This window comes from Cantharellus anzutake, assembly GCF_015039405.1.
Source record: "Cantharellus anzutake strain C23 chromosome Unknown EI90scaffold_14, whole genome shotgun sequence".
NCBI lineage: Eukaryota > Fungi > Basidiomycota > Agaricomycetes > Cantharellales > Hydnaceae > Cantharellus > Cantharellus anzutake.
The window spans coordinates 1,434,826-1,452,919 of record NW_024066964.1 but is presented as its reverse complement, the minus strand read 5'-3'; the positions used below and the strand labels follow the sequence as shown (position 1 = coordinate 1,452,919).

The 18,094-nt window shown below is 49.3% G+C and overlaps 6 protein-coding genes across 6 annotated transcripts; 3 read left to right on the top strand and 3 right to left on the bottom strand.

Moving 5' to 3' along the window:
* Positions 1-365: 365 nt before the first annotated feature.
* EI90DRAFT_397970 (uncharacterized protein) lies at positions 366-1,124 on the bottom strand. Its single transcript, XM_039067574.1, has 4 exons — positions 1,091-1,124; positions 1,003-1,040; positions 541-949; positions 366-490 (listed from the first exon to the last, which is right to left on the bottom strand). The coding sequence occupies exons 2-3, from the start codon at positions 1,023-1,025 to the stop codon at positions 661-663; spliced, it is 312 nt and encodes a 103-aa protein (XP_038918506.1). The 5' UTR covers positions 1,026-1,040; positions 1,091-1,124; the 3' UTR covers positions 366-490; positions 541-660.
* Positions 1,125-2,432: 1,308 nt separating this feature from the next.
* EI90DRAFT_3049404 (uncharacterized protein) lies at positions 2,433-4,415 on the top strand. Its single transcript, XM_039059690.1, has 7 exons — positions 2,433-2,523; positions 2,581-2,803; positions 2,851-3,140; positions 3,216-3,330; positions 3,385-3,598; positions 3,652-3,860; positions 3,918-4,415. Exons 1-7 carry the CDS (start codon positions 2,465-2,467, stop codon positions 4,266-4,268), a joined length of 1,461 nt encoding a protein of 486 aa, XP_038918505.1. The 5' UTR covers positions 2,433-2,464; the 3' UTR covers positions 4,269-4,415.
* A 31-nt stretch (positions 4,416-4,446) lies between these two features.
* On the bottom strand, positions 4,447-9,027 carry EI90DRAFT_2970043 (nucleoporin Nup120/160-domain-containing protein; the record flags this gene model as incomplete). Its single annotated transcript, XM_039055674.1, has 10 exons — positions 4,447-4,647; positions 4,690-4,788; positions 4,847-5,057; positions 5,109-5,280; positions 5,327-5,474; positions 5,528-5,712; positions 5,766-5,971; positions 6,023-6,278; positions 6,339-8,411; positions 8,463-9,027. The coding sequence occupies 10 exons, from the start codon at positions 9,025-9,027 to the stop codon at positions 4,447-4,449; spliced, it is 4,116 nt and encodes a 1,371-aa protein (XP_038918504.1).
* Positions 9,028-11,480: 2,453 nt separating this feature from the next.
* Positions 11,481-12,855, bottom strand: EI90DRAFT_3280169 (cytochrome b5-like heme/steroid binding domain-containing protein; the record flags this gene model as incomplete). Its single annotated transcript, XM_039066741.1, has 5 exons — positions 11,481-11,994; positions 12,050-12,214; positions 12,264-12,341; positions 12,400-12,661; positions 12,710-12,855. 5 exons carry the CDS (start codon positions 12,853-12,855, stop codon positions 11,788-11,790), a joined length of 858 nt encoding a protein of 285 aa, XP_038918503.1. The 3' UTR covers positions 11,481-11,787.
* Positions 12,856-14,941: 2,086 nt separating this feature from the next.
* EI90DRAFT_397370 (uncharacterized protein) lies at positions 14,942-15,854 on the top strand. The gene is made up of 3 exons (XM_039067571.1): positions 14,942-15,099; positions 15,153-15,534; positions 15,602-15,854. The coding sequence occupies exons 2-3, from the start codon at positions 15,211-15,213 to the stop codon at positions 15,812-15,814; spliced, it is 537 nt and encodes a 178-aa protein (XP_038918502.1). The 5' UTR covers positions 14,942-15,099; positions 15,153-15,210; the 3' UTR covers positions 15,815-15,854.
* A 1,089-nt stretch (positions 15,855-16,943) lies between these two features.
* Positions 16,944-17,612, top strand: EI90DRAFT_3144961 (histone-fold-containing protein; the record flags this gene model as incomplete). The annotated part of the gene is made up of 4 exons (XM_039065210.1): positions 16,944-17,082; positions 17,158-17,261; positions 17,327-17,454; positions 17,516-17,612. The coding sequence occupies 4 exons, from the start codon at positions 16,944-16,946 to the stop codon at positions 17,610-17,612; spliced, it is 468 nt and encodes a 155-aa protein (XP_038918501.1).
* Positions 17,613-18,094: the final 482 nt, after the last annotated feature.

Sequence of the window (18,094 nt, the reverse complement as noted above, 5' to 3'; positions counted from 1 at the left end):
CCTGGACACACCACATAACATGAGTATGTAGAGAAGTAATGGCTGAATGGACAGGTTACCTTGAAGAGCGCATTACCCTCTTCGCGGGCGACGGCTGATAATTCAGGATTTATGTACGCCTGAAGGTCGCGCTCCCTCTTGAGTTTCTGTGCCTGTGATTCAGAAGATGGGTCAAACAGTACGCTCGTAGGCAAATACAACTACCGACGCACTTCATTCAATTTTCCCAAAATGTCGGGAGTCCGGTGTTCCGCCAGGCTCTTCCCGTAGAACTTGATGGCACTCTCCAAATCATCCAATTTGGCATAAGAAGTCCCTATGCGCCCAAATGCTTTCGCGATCAATCTATAGTCGGCACGTATCTTCGAGAGAATACAGTGAACATGATATTAAGATCCAGAGCTTCCGGAACTCACAGATCTTCCTTCATCAATGGCCTTCTCACAAACCTCGATCGATTTTTGATAATCGCCATCCTCAAAGTGTGCCGCTACGAAGAAAGAATAAGTATACATATGCGGCCAATTCAGAAAAACTCACCGGCTAAATTGGTTAGGAAAGTGATATCTTTGGGCCACTTATCCCAGGCAGCAAGAAAATGCTTTTCTGCATTCTCAAAATCGCGCCTCTTATATGCCGAGTTGCCGAGTTGCTTCTCCTTCAATGCTTCGGCCTTATCCTTCGCCTCTTCGTCATCCTCTCCTGCCCCAGACATGGGTGCATCAACTGGCTCCGATGCGGGCGCCGGAGGAGGCTGGTGTTTGCTAGAAGAGGCGGGTTTGGGAGATGTTGGATGATTAGAGGTGGAGGCAGATGGGTGGGAGGAACGGGGGACGAAGGCTCGAACCCTTGTGGAACCTCGTCCGAGCCCCCAGGACGGGCAAACCCCTGCATATCAATGCCCATGAGAACACCCATTACTTGTATCATCCGCGGGTCTTTGAATGCACTATAACACAATATTAGCACATAAATACGATCCTTTCTGGAGGAAGCGCTCACGAGGCTGCCAATTGAGGATTCATTTGGATCGTTTGTAGCTTCAGATCCACGTCAACAAGAAGAAAGAACATGAATTGCGACCGCGTACCTGAGCTACGAAACCTTGATCGGCGAGAAGAGGGCAGTCGTGGGGTTCGCTGCCAGCTTAGAAAACAAGTTTGGTCCTTGAATAATTTCCCAATGCCAATATCTCCAGATTCCGCCTCTACCCGAGTCTTAGACTTACATATCCGCGAAAAGGGTGTAGGGAGCTTACTTTTCGCGTCTACAACCTCCTTCAAACCTTTCGTCAGGCCGGTGATGGCGAATCCCCTTCAAGCTTAATACCCTCGTCATATGCAGCTATGGCATCGTCCCACCGTCTAAGGCCATGCAAGGCAGCCCCCTTACGGGAATAACCTTTACCCAGGAAGGATTGACTCGGATGCACTGGCCAAGAAGTGTTAAATCTAGTGATGACGTTGGTTGAACACTTACTTCTTCCGCGTCATCCAAAGCCTCCGTCCACTGCTTCTTCCCTGCTTTTGCAGCACTTCGATTGGAGTAGAGAACATGGTTCTTTGGATCGAGGGCGATTGCTTTGGTAAAGAGGTCAATAGCCTCGTCGTACTTCTTCGCAGCAAAAGCCTTGTTTCCCTGGTCTTTGAGTGTGTTTACCTGTTCCGCAGCGCTATCGTTAGACCTCCTCAACCGCAACGATAGAAGTTGAGGCTCACGTCCGACATCAAGCAGCTCGATGGTTTTCTAGTACTTTCCAAGTGCCGCACTGCCACTGGGTTTTATTCGCTCCCGAAAGGCGAATTCGGAAATCTCCCGCCTGTGGGAAGCAGTTCTGCGGCTTTACACTTTAGCCCCACGCACGATGAGTGAGCAGCACACGGCAGCGTCCTCCGAGCAACCTGTGCGGAGAAGGGCACGAAAGGCGATCAATTGTGAACCATGCCGTCTTCACAAGGTATGTCCGTGTCAATCTGGCTCTTTGATACATCGACTGAAATCTAAGGGAAAGCTCAAATGTAACCGAGCGAGACCGTGCAGCGGATGCGTAATGAGGGGCATACAAAGCCAATGCTATGCCGGAGAAGAGGATACTGGCCCAAAGAGTACTGTGCGTGAGTAATCTGCACCATCTGTAGCGACGTTGATACATAGACGAGATTGCTCGCCATAGGCCGGATCCTCTAGGAGAGCTCAGTCAAATGCAGCGTTCCATCGCTTCGCTACAAAATTACTACCGAGCTCAAAGGAGCCGCAGAAATACTTCGCCTGAACCTGAAGCCGCTGCTGCGCATGACATGTTATTGAATTCGTTGGAATATGATGGCTACTATGTTGGGGCAACGTGTCCAACAACCCCTCTCTTGAGATACTTCAAGGTATTCTATTATCCCTTCTCCCTTCTGCTGATTACCAGTGTTATGACCCCATTTAGAACTACGACACTGAGACTAACCAATCGCCTATGCGAATGGCCGAACCTGATGAGTTGACCTGTCGAGATCTACTTCCACAACTTCCAAGGTCTGAATTTTCCTCATGCACTGCTGAATAAAGATTTGATAGGTCGAATCCCCACAGCAAAGAAATTCTTCAACAGCTCGTTGAAATGTACATGACAGCGGGCACATGGATATGGTCTTATCTCGACGAGGTGGAATTAAAGCGCAGAGTTGACCGTTTTGTCGAGGAGGATGAGTTAGATGACATGACCCTCGCGACATTCTTTGCTATCTGCGGGACTGGACTTTATTATACGCCATGGCCGCACAATATCCTCAATGCATTTCCAGAACCTGCCATGGTGAGTTTGCCATTGCGTGTTCCGCTTATCCCTAACATCTCTTACAGGTAACTGGAGATCGCTTCCTAGCTTTGTCCACGGAAGTTCTGGAACGCCGAAACAGTGACTGGATACACCAACCGACTCTGGAGCTTCTTGAGTTGCATCTGCTTATGGCCCACTATTACAGTGGTGCTAAGCGGGGGGATTCCGGAGAAGATATATATTCCCTCGCAAGCAAAATGATTGGCATTGCAACAGCCCTGGGACTCCACAGGGATCCTGAGCATTGGTGTATCCCCCCCGAAGTTGCTTCCCGTCGGAGGTGGGCCTGGTGGAATGTGTTATCATTCGAGAGGTAAGTAGTGCATCTGGTCCCAATCTTGGCCACACTCACCGGTTTCGCGAAGATATCACTGCATTCTCTTGGAAGGCCCCCTTCAATCAGCAATAATTCCTTTGACACCCAGTTCCCCATGCCAGACTTCCAACAACCGGGTCAACTCGCCGCCGATGATTCTATTTTGCCGTATCTCTGTATCTTCCGAGTGAGTTGCCCTCTTGTTGGAAGATGCGCGATTTGCTGATAATATGAGCTCCAGTACGCCCTTCTCGTTGGTCAGATATTGGAAGACCTGCATTGTGTCAAGCCAATGACGTTCGAGACCATCAGCGCACATGATCAAGCGCTTTTGGATTGGCAGAACACCTGGCCATCTGATCTGAGACTTGATGAGTTTGGCATTGCTTACGCGATGTCTCGTAACGCGAGCGAGAATATGGTGCGGCGCGGCGTTCAGTGCATGTATCTTTATGGTAATAACTGTCTGCTTCGTTTGCCCGAAGTCACTGACCAATCCCGGTCTCAGGGCTGTGCAATCTCACTCGTCTCTGCATCAATCGCCCAACCATAATCACGACAGCTAAAGAAGCCGCAGCCGCTCATGATCGAATGGCCGGTGCAGCAGCCAAACTGGTCGCCTTGCACGCTCGCGCCACACCCGATTACGTCAACAACGCTGTTCTTACGGTCCCTGGTCATCTTGGACACGCCCCTTACAATATCTTCGCCTCTGCCGTATGTCCTTTTCACCTCTGTGACCTCTCGATTGCTCATCATAGCTTCTATAATAAGATGTTCTATACTCACCAACTGCTTTCCAACCCTGATCAACCTGGCGCAGCACACTTCCGTTCCAATTTGAGTGAAGCTATCTCAACGTTTGGAAAAGTCCGCGAGATGCCCATCGCGGATCGATGCTTCAAGATTCTTGTCGCTTGTCACCCGCCTCCAGAAACGGACAGTGAGGAGAACCAGCAAGTCAGGCGCCAGCGCATCGCGGCCGTGAGGCGAGTGACGTTCCCGTATGTCAAACTAGCTGATGTTGCGGATATCGAGCATATTTACCCTGTAACGGGTGAAGGTGATATCGCACCAATTACTGCTAAACCAGAACATGAGCAAAGATCCTCTCTCGTTCATTAGCGAGCATTTCCTTGTATTTGTGGTTTTTTTTTATTTATGCGAGGTGCTAGCCACCAAATGGGGATCCAGGTGAACAGCACCTAGACTTCTTGCGATGTACATACGCAGTATGAACTACATTATGGTATATCAATCGTCGTTACAGCATACTTTTGTTGTGAATTCAAATGCAACTGAATCAACCTTCAATCTTGCTCCACTTCTCAAGGTACGTTATCCGAGCAGAAAGTCCTTTCCTGAGCTGTTGGGCCATGCGATCGGTGGCTCGGGAAGGCCTTTCCTTCCGCTCCTCAGTGGCAGCCAACAATACTTGGTCGATGAGGTTGTACGGTAGCCAGGTAAATGATGCTTGTGGAGTATTCACGCGGGCAGGTGCGGCCTGATCAAATTTGGTGAATCCAATGAAGTGGGAGAGTGCAACAGTACACACCCGCTGTACCATGGCAATACTGTAGGAGAGAGCCTGGGCGACTAGGCCATACTTCAATGACATTCGAATTAAATATTCTGGTTGATGATCCTATCCATATCGCCGTTAACATGTGCGCTGGGGTTCCCGTCAACTCATTTGGACTGACCATAAAAAACTTTGATAACCAAGCAGGCACTCTACTAAAACGATCAAGATCAATAATTTTCTGCAATACGACCTTGTGATAACTCCAATCTCCGTCCATCGAATCGTAGGACTCCAAAGAAAGTCGCAAATACCGCCAAGCTCGTTGAGAGTTTGTGCCCTCCCAGCCCAACACTTGATCAGTAAATAACCAAGGGCATTCGAGTGGATCTCTGCGAGAAAAGTCAGGCGCCGAGGACCCTGTTCCAAAGGACGATGCTCACATATCATCATCACCTTGTTCTGCTATCCGCATGCATCTCGAAGTCAAAATGCCAAAAATTGACGACATGTCCAGCCGGAATGTCCGTGCGTTGGACATTGCCAGGTCAAATAGTCCTAACTGAACATAGTGCGCAATGATATCCTCTTTCGTCAACGTTCGCACTAGAGCAGCTGTCATCAGCCATTGCGTCAGGGGAACATGTGACAGACCCCTAACCTTGCAAATTAGGAGATTCTCGAGCAAGTCGAAGCTTAGACATCAAAAGTGTATATTCTCGTCTCATCTCAGAGATGGTGACAACCTCAAAGTTGATGCCAGCGGATGCAAAATACTCCTCCGGGATGTGCTGAGACACCTTCACGCGCTGATGTTATGAATTAGATGAGAGACCAGAAATGCGATAATACCAAAACTCACTACACTAGCTTCAGATGGAGGAGCGATATACTCGACCCAGGCATCATCGGTGTCAGCGAGTGATAGGGCGTTTATGGAAGTCAGCAAACTCATCGCTTGCAAAGTACCCATCTCGAGGAAGTCCAGATTCTGTAACAGCTGTATTTCACCCAGACGCCTGCTATGCTGGTACATGGCGGCAGCAGCTAAACCAGCGAGAAATTAACACTTCTGCAAAATAGAAACGAGTGAGACCCACCCCCCCGGTAGTCGCCTCTGAAGATGTACCATCCATGTAGCACTTGGGCATAGTCGGGTTTCTGTCGAGGATCCGTATTCCGAGCCTTGAACAGAATTGCCTGTTCCACATCTGCTTGAAACCCAATGAAGTTCAGGCTCAAAAGCCGATTTATCTCGTCATTTTCGCACATAGCGGTAACAAGTTGTCGAACAAACTCGCTTTGCCTATTACAATGGTCACGAAGAGGTCCGCTTTACTGTTGATCCAATACTTACTGTTCATTTGACGGATTTCTGATTATAGTCTCATAAGCATCCTCATAAAGCCCAAGATCGACGTCTGCTTTGAATAGACGTAGCCAAAGATCACTGACTTCGAGTGGATCCGTGCACTCAAGAGCTAACCTCGCAAAACGAGCGACTTGCGCAGCAAGGGAAAATCCGTCAAACACTCCTATCAAATGTCGCCAGTATGAAAACAACGAATCAGGCGATACACCTGCGGGCAAAACTATGCGAAGAAGCTCGTCGTCTATCTGACAAGGTGCCCCAGTGGAGCCTATACAACTCCGGGGTGAGTGCTGATACAAACCCCACGAGTGGGCAGTTTGCTTACCAAAGCAGAACGCTATAGTTTCAAGCAGATCCGCGGCCTCTTCTGCACGCCCAAGGTCCAATAAAGTACGGCCCATTAAATACGCGACTGCTGGCGACCGAGGATACCATTGTGCAACCTCATTGGCGATCCCAGCAAATCCCAGTGTCCAAATTCGATGGATCAGCTGGACCTCTGCTTCTGAGACTTCCGGGGCGGCGAGCACACGTAAAAGGCCTGTGCTGAATAGGTATCTGTGCGCGGCCACTGAAGGAGGGACATGTGAAGGGAATGATAATGAAAGGGACGAGAGAAAGACATGAAGGAGGGAATAGGCGATGGTGTGGCGAGGACGAGAATATCCAGATACAGTCATATTCCGCATAAGCGATGCGACATCATCGTCTGCGAGCCGAGCGGAGGTCGCTTCTGGGTCACCTGCTGGGGAGATCGCGATATGATGCAAGAGTGAGATGCTTTGAACAGCTACGAAGGCCTGGCCCGCAATATGGCGCCATCCGGTCTGTGAATCCCGATCTCGTTCAATGATGAAGGCGAGAAGAGTGAAAAGGGGAAGTATGATGTCATAACGAGCCTTGATAGAGGTAGCGATGAACGATGTCAAAAGAGCGGTTTGCCAGCTGAGCGGTGGCGCATCAATAGACTCGGTCTCCTCATCCTGCTCCAGCTTGACCGTATCCAGACTGACCAGTGCTTGCAAGACCTCAACAATCGCACCTTCAACATCTGAGAAATGCGCAAGTTGGCCATTAACCCATGTCAACGTAGCGGTGGGTACAGCTTTCATTATATCTCCTTGGGAAACTTGGAGCATCAGATCGAGGTAGGAGCTCTTCGGATCCGATCGAACCACATCTAGTATACTCTGATCAAGCCTTGTCGCCTTAGCGCTGCCTAAACTCTCACGAAGAGTATGAGCAATCCGAGACAAGGCGACTGTCCCAGGGATCTGTAGGGCGTTCGTGTTCGTAACAGATTGATGCAGTTGCATAGCCTTATCTGTCTTCACGATTGCGCAAAGCCGTTCACGCTCTATCAAGAGTGGCTCGCCGAAATACGAAACACCAAGCTGAAGGGGCCACCGAGCTTGGCGCTCGATTTCACGGCAACGCGCAAGGAAACCTTCCCAGTCTCTTCGGAGCGTATTCCAATAAGGAACCCAGAGTTGCTCGCCAGTCTGTGGATCGACCACAAGATCGACGGTGCAACCGACAACTGATGCAATTTGCTCCGCAAGAGTCTGGTAGGTTGTTGACAAGATCGGGTGATGAGCCCCAGGGACACTCATGAGAGTCGATGAGTACTGTTGCAGGGCAGCTCTAAGTGTATACTTTGAAAATGAACCGGGTTGGAGTAATGCCCTTAGGTAGGAGTCGGTAAACGAGCCTTGAGGAAGATTCTTTTCTTCTGATCGAGGAGATGGAAAGTACGATTCCCCATCGCAATTCACGGAATTCCATGATGATGCAATTACTTCACCTTCCACATCAAAATCTGTATACTCAACCAGCGCACTCCCAGCATCATCCCAAAGGACCCAGAGCGTGTCGCCGGTGACGATAAAGTCACGAAGCTGTCGATACTGACTTGGTTCAGAACAATTTTTCGACCACAAATATTCCAAACTTCGCTGACCGCCATTATTCTTCTCGGAAAGGCCGTATAAGGAGAAAGAGCCGCCTTGAGTTTGTGGCATGAAAACCAAGATCTGAAGCGCCTCGTCAATTCTGTCACCTTCCTCAGGTGGAATAACCTGCAACAAACGCCTGGGTTCGGGCCCCAATATAGTAGCAGTACGCGAAGAGGATGCCTCACGGACCGAAGAATCTGGGATGAATGCTGGAACACCAATGCTGGCGACGCAGACCCCCGTCTCCCAGACACGAAGGGTTCGATCGCGATGAAGAGAGAAAACAACGAGGGAAGGAGAGGGGTTGGGGACGGTCGCAAACGATATGGTGTGAGAAGACCCTTGTCGGGGGCGAGTAAACGGGATGAGCGATGTCAATGTCAGGGACAACGGCGGTCGAAGAATCGTCTCCTTCCATGCTGGAATGCCAGTGAACATAACATTTATGTGTGGTTAAGGAAAGAACTTACCTGAGAATTCCGAGGCAGATGAAATCCGTACAGCATCCAAGTTCAGAATCCCACCGTCTCTTAACCCAATGAAAATACTTCCTGCCTCCTTCACATGCAAGGGCCCAGTAATGTTTTCGGGTGAATGTTTAAGATGGTATTCGGAGATCCAGTTGCGAGACGCGTAATCGTCCGACCACAGCTTGGGCGTCTGAAAGACCATGCGATAGACAGAACCATCCTCAGTTAGGGCTATGATGTGCACTTCGGGATCATCAAACACAACTGAAGGAGTAGGGAAGAGCCTAGAAGGAAAAGAGAAGCGTGTAGGTGGTGCATCAGTTGATAAGGAAGATAACTCTATCGTTCTTCGCCCATGCAACACGCGCAAAAGAACGTGTGCCTGTGGTTCACAAAGTATTGAACCCTCAGTAGCATGTTCAGGTAGGACATCCGTTGTATCCAGCTGACTCGTTTTTAAAGGCTCTGGAAGACGCTGACTCTGTATCGCCCGAACATTTGCCCTCGAAACAGGTAGTATTGAGGAGATGTGGGCAGTAGCAAGTGTGTAGAACGAGCTCTGCATATTGTTTGCCTGTGTTTGGGACGAGAATGAATGGCCCATTCTATTTATCATTGTTTGATGCCCAGGCTCCGTATTCTATCTTTGGCTATCCCAACCGAGCTGGGCCAGTTCTCATGATTATATAGGACACACCGAGGCGCAAACTGATGGATGGGTCCACAAAATACGGATTCCTGCCCGCCGTGCACACTTGGGGATAAAGGTGTTTTCTGTTCTGAGAAACTATAGTGGTGGGAACAGGGATACGCTGTCCAGGGGCAGCGCCTACACAAGGGCATGATTTGCTGGCACTTGAAGGCTCATTGTGCTCAGCAATTGATCATACCCAAGACAAGATATAGTCACCACGAGCTTTTCGCCACGAGAAATATAGGCAGCCCTACTGGCTAAATATCTCTAGCAGTTCTGGTTCAAGGCCCTTGACCTGGGTTGGTCATACACGATGCCGTGGTTAAATCGTGCTTAAGAGTTCCATACAGCGTCTCCCTGAATAGAACGGGTGGAAAAGACGCTTACATATATATTTTTAACCATCTTCGTTCCAGCCCTAGGCCTGCAGTATATGCCAGGCACGAGGGACATCATGTGCGGGAGCCCATGGCCACTCCGGAGCTGAAAACATCTACTCCTGTCCTGAATCTGATTCCTTTTTTCTCGAGTCCTTACTCTGCTGTGTATATAAGGGGAGCGACGCTTCGGCATCCAACAGTTCAGAAGCACTTTGTCCGTGTTATCCATTTGAATCCTCTCGTCATTCACTGATAACGATGCCTCCCGCTGCCACCACCGATGGTCGTAGCGCTCAAGCAATGGATGCGTCACCTCACAGGATCGGAATTATTGCTCACGAAAAGTTCAACATCGTCCTCGTGGGATGACAAAGTGCAATCCGAGATTTGGCTAAGTCCAAGCCCATCACGGCCGATCTCAACAAGCACATAACTCGTCTCCAACTAAGTCCCATCTCACACCACCAGGGATTTTCGGACAACCTGATCTCGGTAGCTGGTCATGGTTCGGGCTCGTGATCATGAAGGATGAAGGCGCGACCGAGACCAAAAAGAACTCTGACAGCTTCCCGATGACCTGGGAGAGCCGTTCCAGCCATATCGGAAGGCCGGTGTATTCTAGTTGTTCCAACAGCGTTTTTGATTAGAACAGTGAACTGATCCAGTCGCCTGAATTATGCATGATGCCCTTGTCCCTTTCCCCTCTGCCGTTGTGCCTGATGCCACTAACCATTAGCATGGTGGCAATGTTATTGGAATTCAGATGTGTTCCCGGTTCAGTGAATGGGAAATTGTCGCCATTGGAGCGACTATCAAAGTCAAAGTGGCTACTGACTCTGACGCCGTCATCAAGGGTACCTTTGTGATCCGTCCTTGAAGGAGTCTTCGATTTGATATTCCTTCTAAACATTATCTCATGGACTCCTGACGAAGCGGATACACCGATGACATCTACACTTTCAGCTCTTCATCCAGAGTGGATGCTGATGATAAACTGGTCTCCCGGGTTTGGATGAGGACTCCGGTTTGTCCCGCTCCCCTCAGCTAATTTTTGTTTGTTTTGAACTCTTAATGTTTGGTTCATACCAGCCTCTGCCTCTGGATATTTCGTAAGACCCGTTAAAGAAATCTGCTTGTTCACCAACTCGTGCGACCAGGGCCGCTGGCTCAGTCGCAAGGAAGACTTCAGTTGCAGTTGGAGTTGGTTTGATGTGATGATACTCGAATCCCCCCCAGCACGAGACCCCGAAAGTCGTGGATGGACGGAAAATGGTCTGGCTCTCATTGGAACAAAAGGGGGCTGGGCTTTACGAGGGTAGAATATTTAGAGCGAGGAGGAAGGAAACAGGTAGTGGTGCTCCGGACCCGTTGGCGAGTCGCCCTGATGTCTTTCCTTCAACTCAACCTGGTAACGTTATCGCCGTCGGAGTCTGCGCCCAATTCGCTGGGTAGGATGCAGGGTGGGCGGTTTGTTGTTTGCATCTCGGCCGAAGGTCACCTCCGGTGCTTCCAATCTCACATATTCTTTTCTTCTAGTTATCAACTCTACAACCTATTCATCATTCCCTTCTTCAGAGCTTCGTAATCCACCGCCAAAGGAGATGACCGAGGGGGGGGGGGGGGAAGATGATCACAGAGACCGCGAGAGCCCTCAGCGCCGACGAGACAGCCTACAATGGACTCCCGCCCTACGAGCCATTGATGGAACGATGATTATAGTTGTGACATGACCAGGTCCTCCCTCGCGCCTCAAATTGCCCCTACCGATACTTTCGGGAAATACACACATTCGAAGGCAATAGTGACTCATGAGTATGATCCCACCAACTCCAAACGCGCCATCCTCACCCAGAGGGCTCATCGAACTTTACTGGCAGGCACAGTCTCAGCCTGATGAACATTCGTGATGTGCCCGATGGTACGTTGCCGTTCTTCCCGGAACTTAACAAATTCCTATGTTATCTCCTATCAATCGCAACAATGTGTTTTCTTCACGATGCCTGCCTTGCCAAACGCACAGACGCTCCGCCCGGTAACAGGATCTCACGCATCAATGTCCCAACTAAGAGCGCCGCATTCTACAACCTGATCTGTTGGAACTCGACATGGCATGCTTAATCATTGCGCGTAGTCCACGCCCGGAGGCCATTGAAAAAGCGTGCTGTCTTGTCAAAGTCCTGAACTATAATTTAACTAGCGCTGCCACAGCTAATAATTCAAAAAGTGTTGGTGAAAGCATCACCCCATCCAGCTATAATTCTTTGGTCAATTTCTTAGCAGCAGAATGACCCTCATTGAGTGACGGGTTGGGGTTCGGTCCTGCAACGGGCAGAAGGGGTTCTTCCTGTCCGCATGGCCCGGGAAGAGGCAAGCTCGGGTTGATTGGTTTGTTGAATACAACTCCAACTCTCGGATACTTCGGATTCTCTTTGAAGTACTTTATCCAGTGATCTCTAGACTAAAGGCAGGTATAAGTTATAATTTCCTAGACAGTGGAAAAGGTCAAGTCGTACGCGAAGTTGAGCATCGGTTAAACCTCTGAGGTCGTGAGTCCGATGACCTTTCAGACATTGTGTTGCAAATGCCCGGGTAGCATCAACACCGGCGAAATTATGGTAATTACCCCCTCGTCCATAATTGCGTCTGCTGGCTGTGACATCATACACCTCGCCATTGATCTTAATAATGGAAGTGAGCAAGTTGATAAATGATAGAGCTCGAGCATACCGCAATGTAGACGGGCCTCCCTGGAATTGTCCCATCGAACTCGGCAAGCTCAACAGGACTCAGGATCTTTTGTGGTCGCTGAAAATTCGAAGGCCATGAGATATCATATTTACACCCATCGATAAGAAATATGAACCGGGAAGTAGGTATCCCACTTGGTCCATTTGCCTTCATATTCCCACAATACGCTACCAGTGATGAACCACCCAGCAAAGAAGAAGGCACCAAACAGAAAGAGGATTATTTTGGCCAAATTAAGGCTGGCTGCAGAGGGCTCTGGTTCCAATCCGTCTTCTGGACCGAGGGGCTGACCCTTAGCAATCTTCTCATTCCGACGCTGGATCTTTTCCGCCGTAAGACGAATCTTCTCCTCTTCCTTTACCTTGTACTCTCGATACCTAAATGCGAACGCTCATTAACGTGCCCATACCCCAACAATAGCGAACCCAATTGATACCGACGCAAGGAAAGGTCGATTCGCGCTTTTATCCGTGACAAGGTTTCCTCGAGCGTCCCGTATTTTACGCGTTGGTTCTTGCCGGGTCCCGGGACGGATTGGGGCATTGACCGCGCCTTCTTCCTGAGCACTCATCAATATTGTGCTGGGGTGCAAGCACCAGACAGCCTTGTGGCGGTGCTAGCATATATCCATTCATCTTTGCGGATCCAATAGTTACGACAATCTTGCCCGCAACACCGTCCATCGACACATTCCCGACTGATGGGCTCACCGCGGGTCCCTCACAGTACTGAGGCTTCACCCATAAATATCAGTCTGCTGATCCTCCACTGACACTTTGAAACGTTTAGCTGCGTGCTCATCGGTGCTTTCTTTACATACATCGATGCAATTCTTTGTGTATAATTAAAAAAACGAGACGCAGAAAGCGAGTGGGAAGGGGTTGGTCATGACATTGTCCAAATGACGGTGAGTGACTTATCATTGAACACCAGGCGTAGATGGGATCCTCATGCAGCCCCACGACAGCTACTGTTCTTATCACCTATTGCTCAATATCGCTTACGGCTACTGTCATTGGAGCCCTTGGAGTCTCCAAGGTACTGTAGGTACCAACAATCATTGTCATGCTCTCCTCATGATAATTCAATCTTAGTGTATACCATCATACGTCTGTGTCCTCCAGTGGATATCGTCCTCTCTACTTCTACATTGGTTAGTTTGTTTTTCACAAGCTACCAGTCCGCAAGATGGCGCGAGTCCTTATGCAATGAACTCTCCACGGTGCCTGATCTATTGAGAACACTACTCCAATTTGGTCTGAACATTAAAAACGCGAGGCTTGGCTCGGAAAGTACATCTCATGCTCGGCATTGTTGACCTTTCTTAGTATATGTTTCATTCTCAAGGTAGGTTACATCATTTGCTTGTCCGACCACTGGATCCTCGCGCTGCAGGTCCAATCCATCGTCGTACTGTCCTTTATCAAAGTCTCGCGCCAGCGCACAGAGCATCAGTGTCCCCATTAGATGCAAGAGCGTGTCAGGCTTTTGGGGTGCTTCGCGTTGTCTACACCAAGTTATCACTGCATCTCGCTTTACACCACGCCCCTTTTGTGCGATTCCTCTGGGAAGTTCATTACTAGTCACAAAAGAAAACTCATCGTGCTCACACACGTGAGCCGTGTCCTTCTTGTCAATTGCCGGAGGATGACTGCAGTTCGTGCTGGTCAGGGGAGCTCGTGGGACGGCCTGGATCGCCTTTGTAATATCCGCTGTTCTGTTTTGATGTGGTGCAAGTAAATGTGGAGAATGTGCTTCCTGGTTCGGATTTGCTTCATCCAGAGCCATCTTGGGGACAATGTTTAAAGTGCACATTCATTGGAACCACCTTCCTGCCGGGGCAATCATAGAATTTCCCCATCAGCATGTTGAACTAGCTGTGCTGCTACTCAGTCACCGACACGTCCGAACTGTGTCACTCTTGTATTTACTGGGCTTGGCCCATCCTCTGCCATTTTTAAAGTAACCTACTATCGCCATGGGGTCTTTTCTTATTGTGGGCATCTCAGCCCATCTACATTCAATAGTTGTCTACATCATTGTCTTCTCCGAGCAGTTAAGTTGCGAGCGCTATACAACCAAAGAGATCGGAAATCTCTTATCATGCACATGCACATCCAAAATGCGCGTGCACAATAAGGTACTGCTAGCTCAGGGATCGAGCTTTTCTCATTATGGGTGTCTCAGCACACCTACACCCAGTAACTGTCCGTTCCCCCACTGGCTAACACATCAAGACGTGTGAAAGACTGCTCCAGGATCTAATGCACAAATGGAAATGTGCGAAGTATTAATTGACCCGAAAAGATCCATCAATATTTTTTATCGGTATAAAAGTACTGTTTCATCGTCGCTGATCCAACGGTTGTTGCAAGCGCACTACTACTATCCATCCTTAGCCTCTAATCGCGGTCACCTCGCCACCCGAACTCGAACCTGAGTTATGGATCGGAATACTCCACAAATGAAGTGAAGCAGTACCTTCTCCGGATTTCCTTCCAACAGACGAAAACCAATTCTCTCTTGACTCTCCCCTTCCGGAGCCTACGCTTGGAACTCTGAGTCGGATTATGCTTTATCATCAAACTACCATCCCGTTTGAGAACACTTCCATCCACTGTAGGTCCCATCAGAGAAAGTAGCTCGTGAAAATCCATCTGAATACTCCGTGGGAATTGCTAAATGAGTCGCAACATGCTGTGGATGCATCTCCAAAAGGCACGTTCCATCGGTTCGTATCCCAGGGGAAGGGGGGGTACTGCACGCAACACGGCGTGGTGCTACTGAATATCCTTCGTGCTTTGGGGTATTTCGCGTTAGTCTATTTTTCAATCAGATTATTCACAAGATCGAACACACTTTCCCTAGCTTTTCATGCGCCGCCCGCGTTTATGTGCACAATGACCAGCTGGGCGCACCGAACCACATGTCTCTCATCGTCTCACTACCTTCCCCCCTTGACAGTTCTAGATCCCTCTACCCTGTAGATGTTACTATCCTCCGTCCGCTCCTCCGGGATGGACATATTGAGAGCGGGATGGGGGGAGAAGAGCACAGAATCATTCGGACCAGGCATGTTGGATCATCCTTTGAGGAAGCTGAAGATGGTCATCTAGATGAAGAATGGGGGGCAGCACAAGTCCTTTGGACATTCCAATCGAGACAACTTCAACTTGTCACTGCGGAAGATGGAGGGTGGAAAAATGAGCATGCGATAGCGCCATTGGAGTGTGTTCAAGAAGATTTTAATGTGAGTTCAGCGTTCATGGTCTCCGCTCCATCGAAGCCATCACTTAACCATCCGGTGGCGTTTCAAGGCAAAGAATTTTATTACATCTAAAAATCCAGAAGGTTTCTTTGTCAGAGATCGTTGTTGCTCAATTCTTCCTCTCTCCATCCTCTTCCTCATGGTCCCCATCTCCAAGTCAACATCCAGACCGCTACCCTGTCGACCCTACGCGTATCGGGAAACATATCATATTCAGAGGGCGATACAGCATTCGCACTGGCACTTCTCGGGACCGCAATGATATCGTGCCCGAGTTTGCTTCCGAAATAGAGCGAATCCGGGCCATTGCAGGTGTTGTGGGAAGCCTGTGTGGTGCACCACCTAATAAGGAGAGCAAGTCATTGGCGGGGAGCTCGAGGACGAAGAATGGCGAGGAGAAACCGCTTCTAAACTGGGCCGATGAGGAGGCTCCTGATTGGGCGAAGGCGGCAAGGGAGGCCATAAGAGGTCGCCAGCCTGAGCTAAATTAAATAGAATCCGGGGCTGCACTTCCGACGAAGCGGAACAAAGTTCGTGGAGCTGCTTGATCGTCGACAGGTTTTGTATCATACTCGAATGTTTCGCATGAGAGTGCAGCACACCCTACGCATCATACGAAGGTTGCCAGAATGAATTACTACATGTGACTCCTTTCAGTGCCCACATGACCCCTGGGGGTACAGCACACCATCCAAAGAGGAACATGACACGGGGCCAGAAGGGCTTCACAACAAGACCAAAGCGGAATGGGAACGGAGACCAGTGGAGAGAATATGATGAAGGTCAGCAGTCATGGGAAGGAAGACGCTTTAACAATAACGTAATTCATTAGCAAGATGGCCCCCAGGCCAGCTATAAACACTTCATGGGGAAGCCCAGGGAACAGCTGATCTGTTGAGGCCTAGAGCGACAGTCACTGAAATAATCACTAATCGCAATAATACATGAGTTATTAGTAAGATTTATAACAACTAATGAAATTACCTCAGCTTCACGTTGAGTGTACCGAGGGAGGCAGGTAGTAGCGAAAAGGTCTTTATTTTATAGATAAGAGCTAAGGACCCAGCGCGTAGTACGCCAGGCCAAAGAGGAATCAAGGCGCTCAAGGCGCTGTGTTTAAACGAAAATTCCCGTCGTACCCGGAGGCCACTGCGCACTTAGTAGCCGTTGAACAACTGAACAACAGACACGTCCCAGGAGAACCAGACGCAGAGAGACCGCCAAGGCGAAAGGCCAAGATGAGCGGATACGACAGGACCGGGTGGCACAAGAGGTTGGTCACCTCAGGTGACTTTTCACAAATGAGTCACGTGACAACCAAGCCGAAAACGGCTGTAGTGGCTCAACCAGTCACCCAACGCTCCCTACTTGAAGGGAGACATCGTGCAGACATGGCACGAGCTGTAGAGGGTGGTACTGACGGTTCTCCTCGACGTAAAAAGCCAACCGCGCGAAAAAGTGCAGGTGGGCGGGCGCCAAGAAGATCAACAATTTCAGGACGCCGATTGCCTGAGCAACCTGAAAGTGGTGGTGAGCGGTCAAACGTGCATCGCGTGTGATAAACGCGTGGCTAGTACATGCCTCTTTTATGTGACTATTTTTTAGCACAGAAAAGACGATTTCGACCTGGGACGGTGGCATTAAGGGAGATACGAAAATACCAGAGAAGCACCGATCTGCTCATTCAAAAGCTTCCGTTTTCCCGTTTGGTGAGTCTTTAGGCTTCATCTCGGCTGTTTGGAATTGCGTGCGCTGCTTAACAGTTTCCATCCAGGTGAGAGAGGTCGCGTTAGAAATGTCGACAGATTATTCTGAGGGCGCTCTATTACGTTGGCAAAGCTCTGCGCTGCTTGCATTACAAGAGGCTACTGAAGCATATCTGGTTCATCTGTTTGAGGATGCGTCAGTGCAACATTTGATACCTTGTGCTGAGCCATGTTGATTATGATTCTGTTCCTTATAGGAATCTGTGTGCGATCCATGCAAAACGGGTCACAATAATGCAGCGTGACATGCAGCTGGCCAGACGAATCCGTGGGCCTTGGGGAGGATTGGGATAATTTCCATGTTCGGGACGGATCCAATTGGCATTACTAATTATCTACGAACGTTCTTTCCGCGCATACCCGTTACATCTCTTGGACGATGGGCAACACGACATTATCTCATGTACACGATAGCTACACGATACCTTATGGACTTGCCTGGTATTTTTCTGATATATTATCTCCCGCCTTCGACACTAGTGTGGACCGGGAAATGCCGGCCTTTATTTCATTGTCGGCAGTGTGTCCGCTCGGCAGTTACAGTATTAGGTTAAACGGGAGTAAGGTGTGAGGGTGCAACTGGTTCTTACCTCACCGCTTGTGGTTGTCGCAAGGCCCATCCACGGACGTGCCATTGTTGACAACAATAAGCACTATTTCAACTTGGCCACAAGCCCCTTCCGTGCTTGTGCACCGTTTCGTGCGTGGCCATTTTCACAGAGCAATTAATGCTGTGGCAGTAACCTCACCTTCCCCTCACCGTGCATTCCCTTCAA

Excerpts from the sequence above, each read along its gene's own strand:
- EI90DRAFT_397970 (XM_039067574.1), bottom strand. The coding sequence starts at position 1,025 with ATGAATCCTCAATTGGCAGCCTC. Across the intron at positions 950-1,002 it reads AATCCTCAATTGGCAGCCTC|TGCATTCAAAGACCCGCGGA; the intron begins GTGAGCGCTTCC and ends ATTGTGTTATAG.
- EI90DRAFT_3049404 (XM_039059690.1), top strand. The coding sequence starts at position 2,465 with ATGCGAATGGCCGAACCTGATGAGTTGACCTGTCGAGATCTACTTCCA. Across the intron at positions 2,524-2,580 it reads CTACTTCCACAACTTCCAAG|CAAAGAAATTCTTCAACAGC; the intron begins GTCTGAATTTTC and ends GAATCCCCACAG. Across the intron at positions 3,861-3,917 it reads ACAATATCTTCGCCTCTGCC|ATGTTCTATACTCACCAACT; the intron begins GTATGTCCTTTT and ends TTCTATAATAAG.
- EI90DRAFT_397370 (XM_039067571.1), top strand. The coding sequence starts at position 15,211 with ATGTCTCTCATCGTCTCACTACCTTCCCCCCTTGACAGTTCTAGATCC. Across the intron at positions 15,535-15,601 it reads GTGTTCAAGAAGATTTTAAT|GCAAAGAATTTTATTACATC; the intron begins GTGAGTTCAGCG and ends TGGCGTTTCAAG.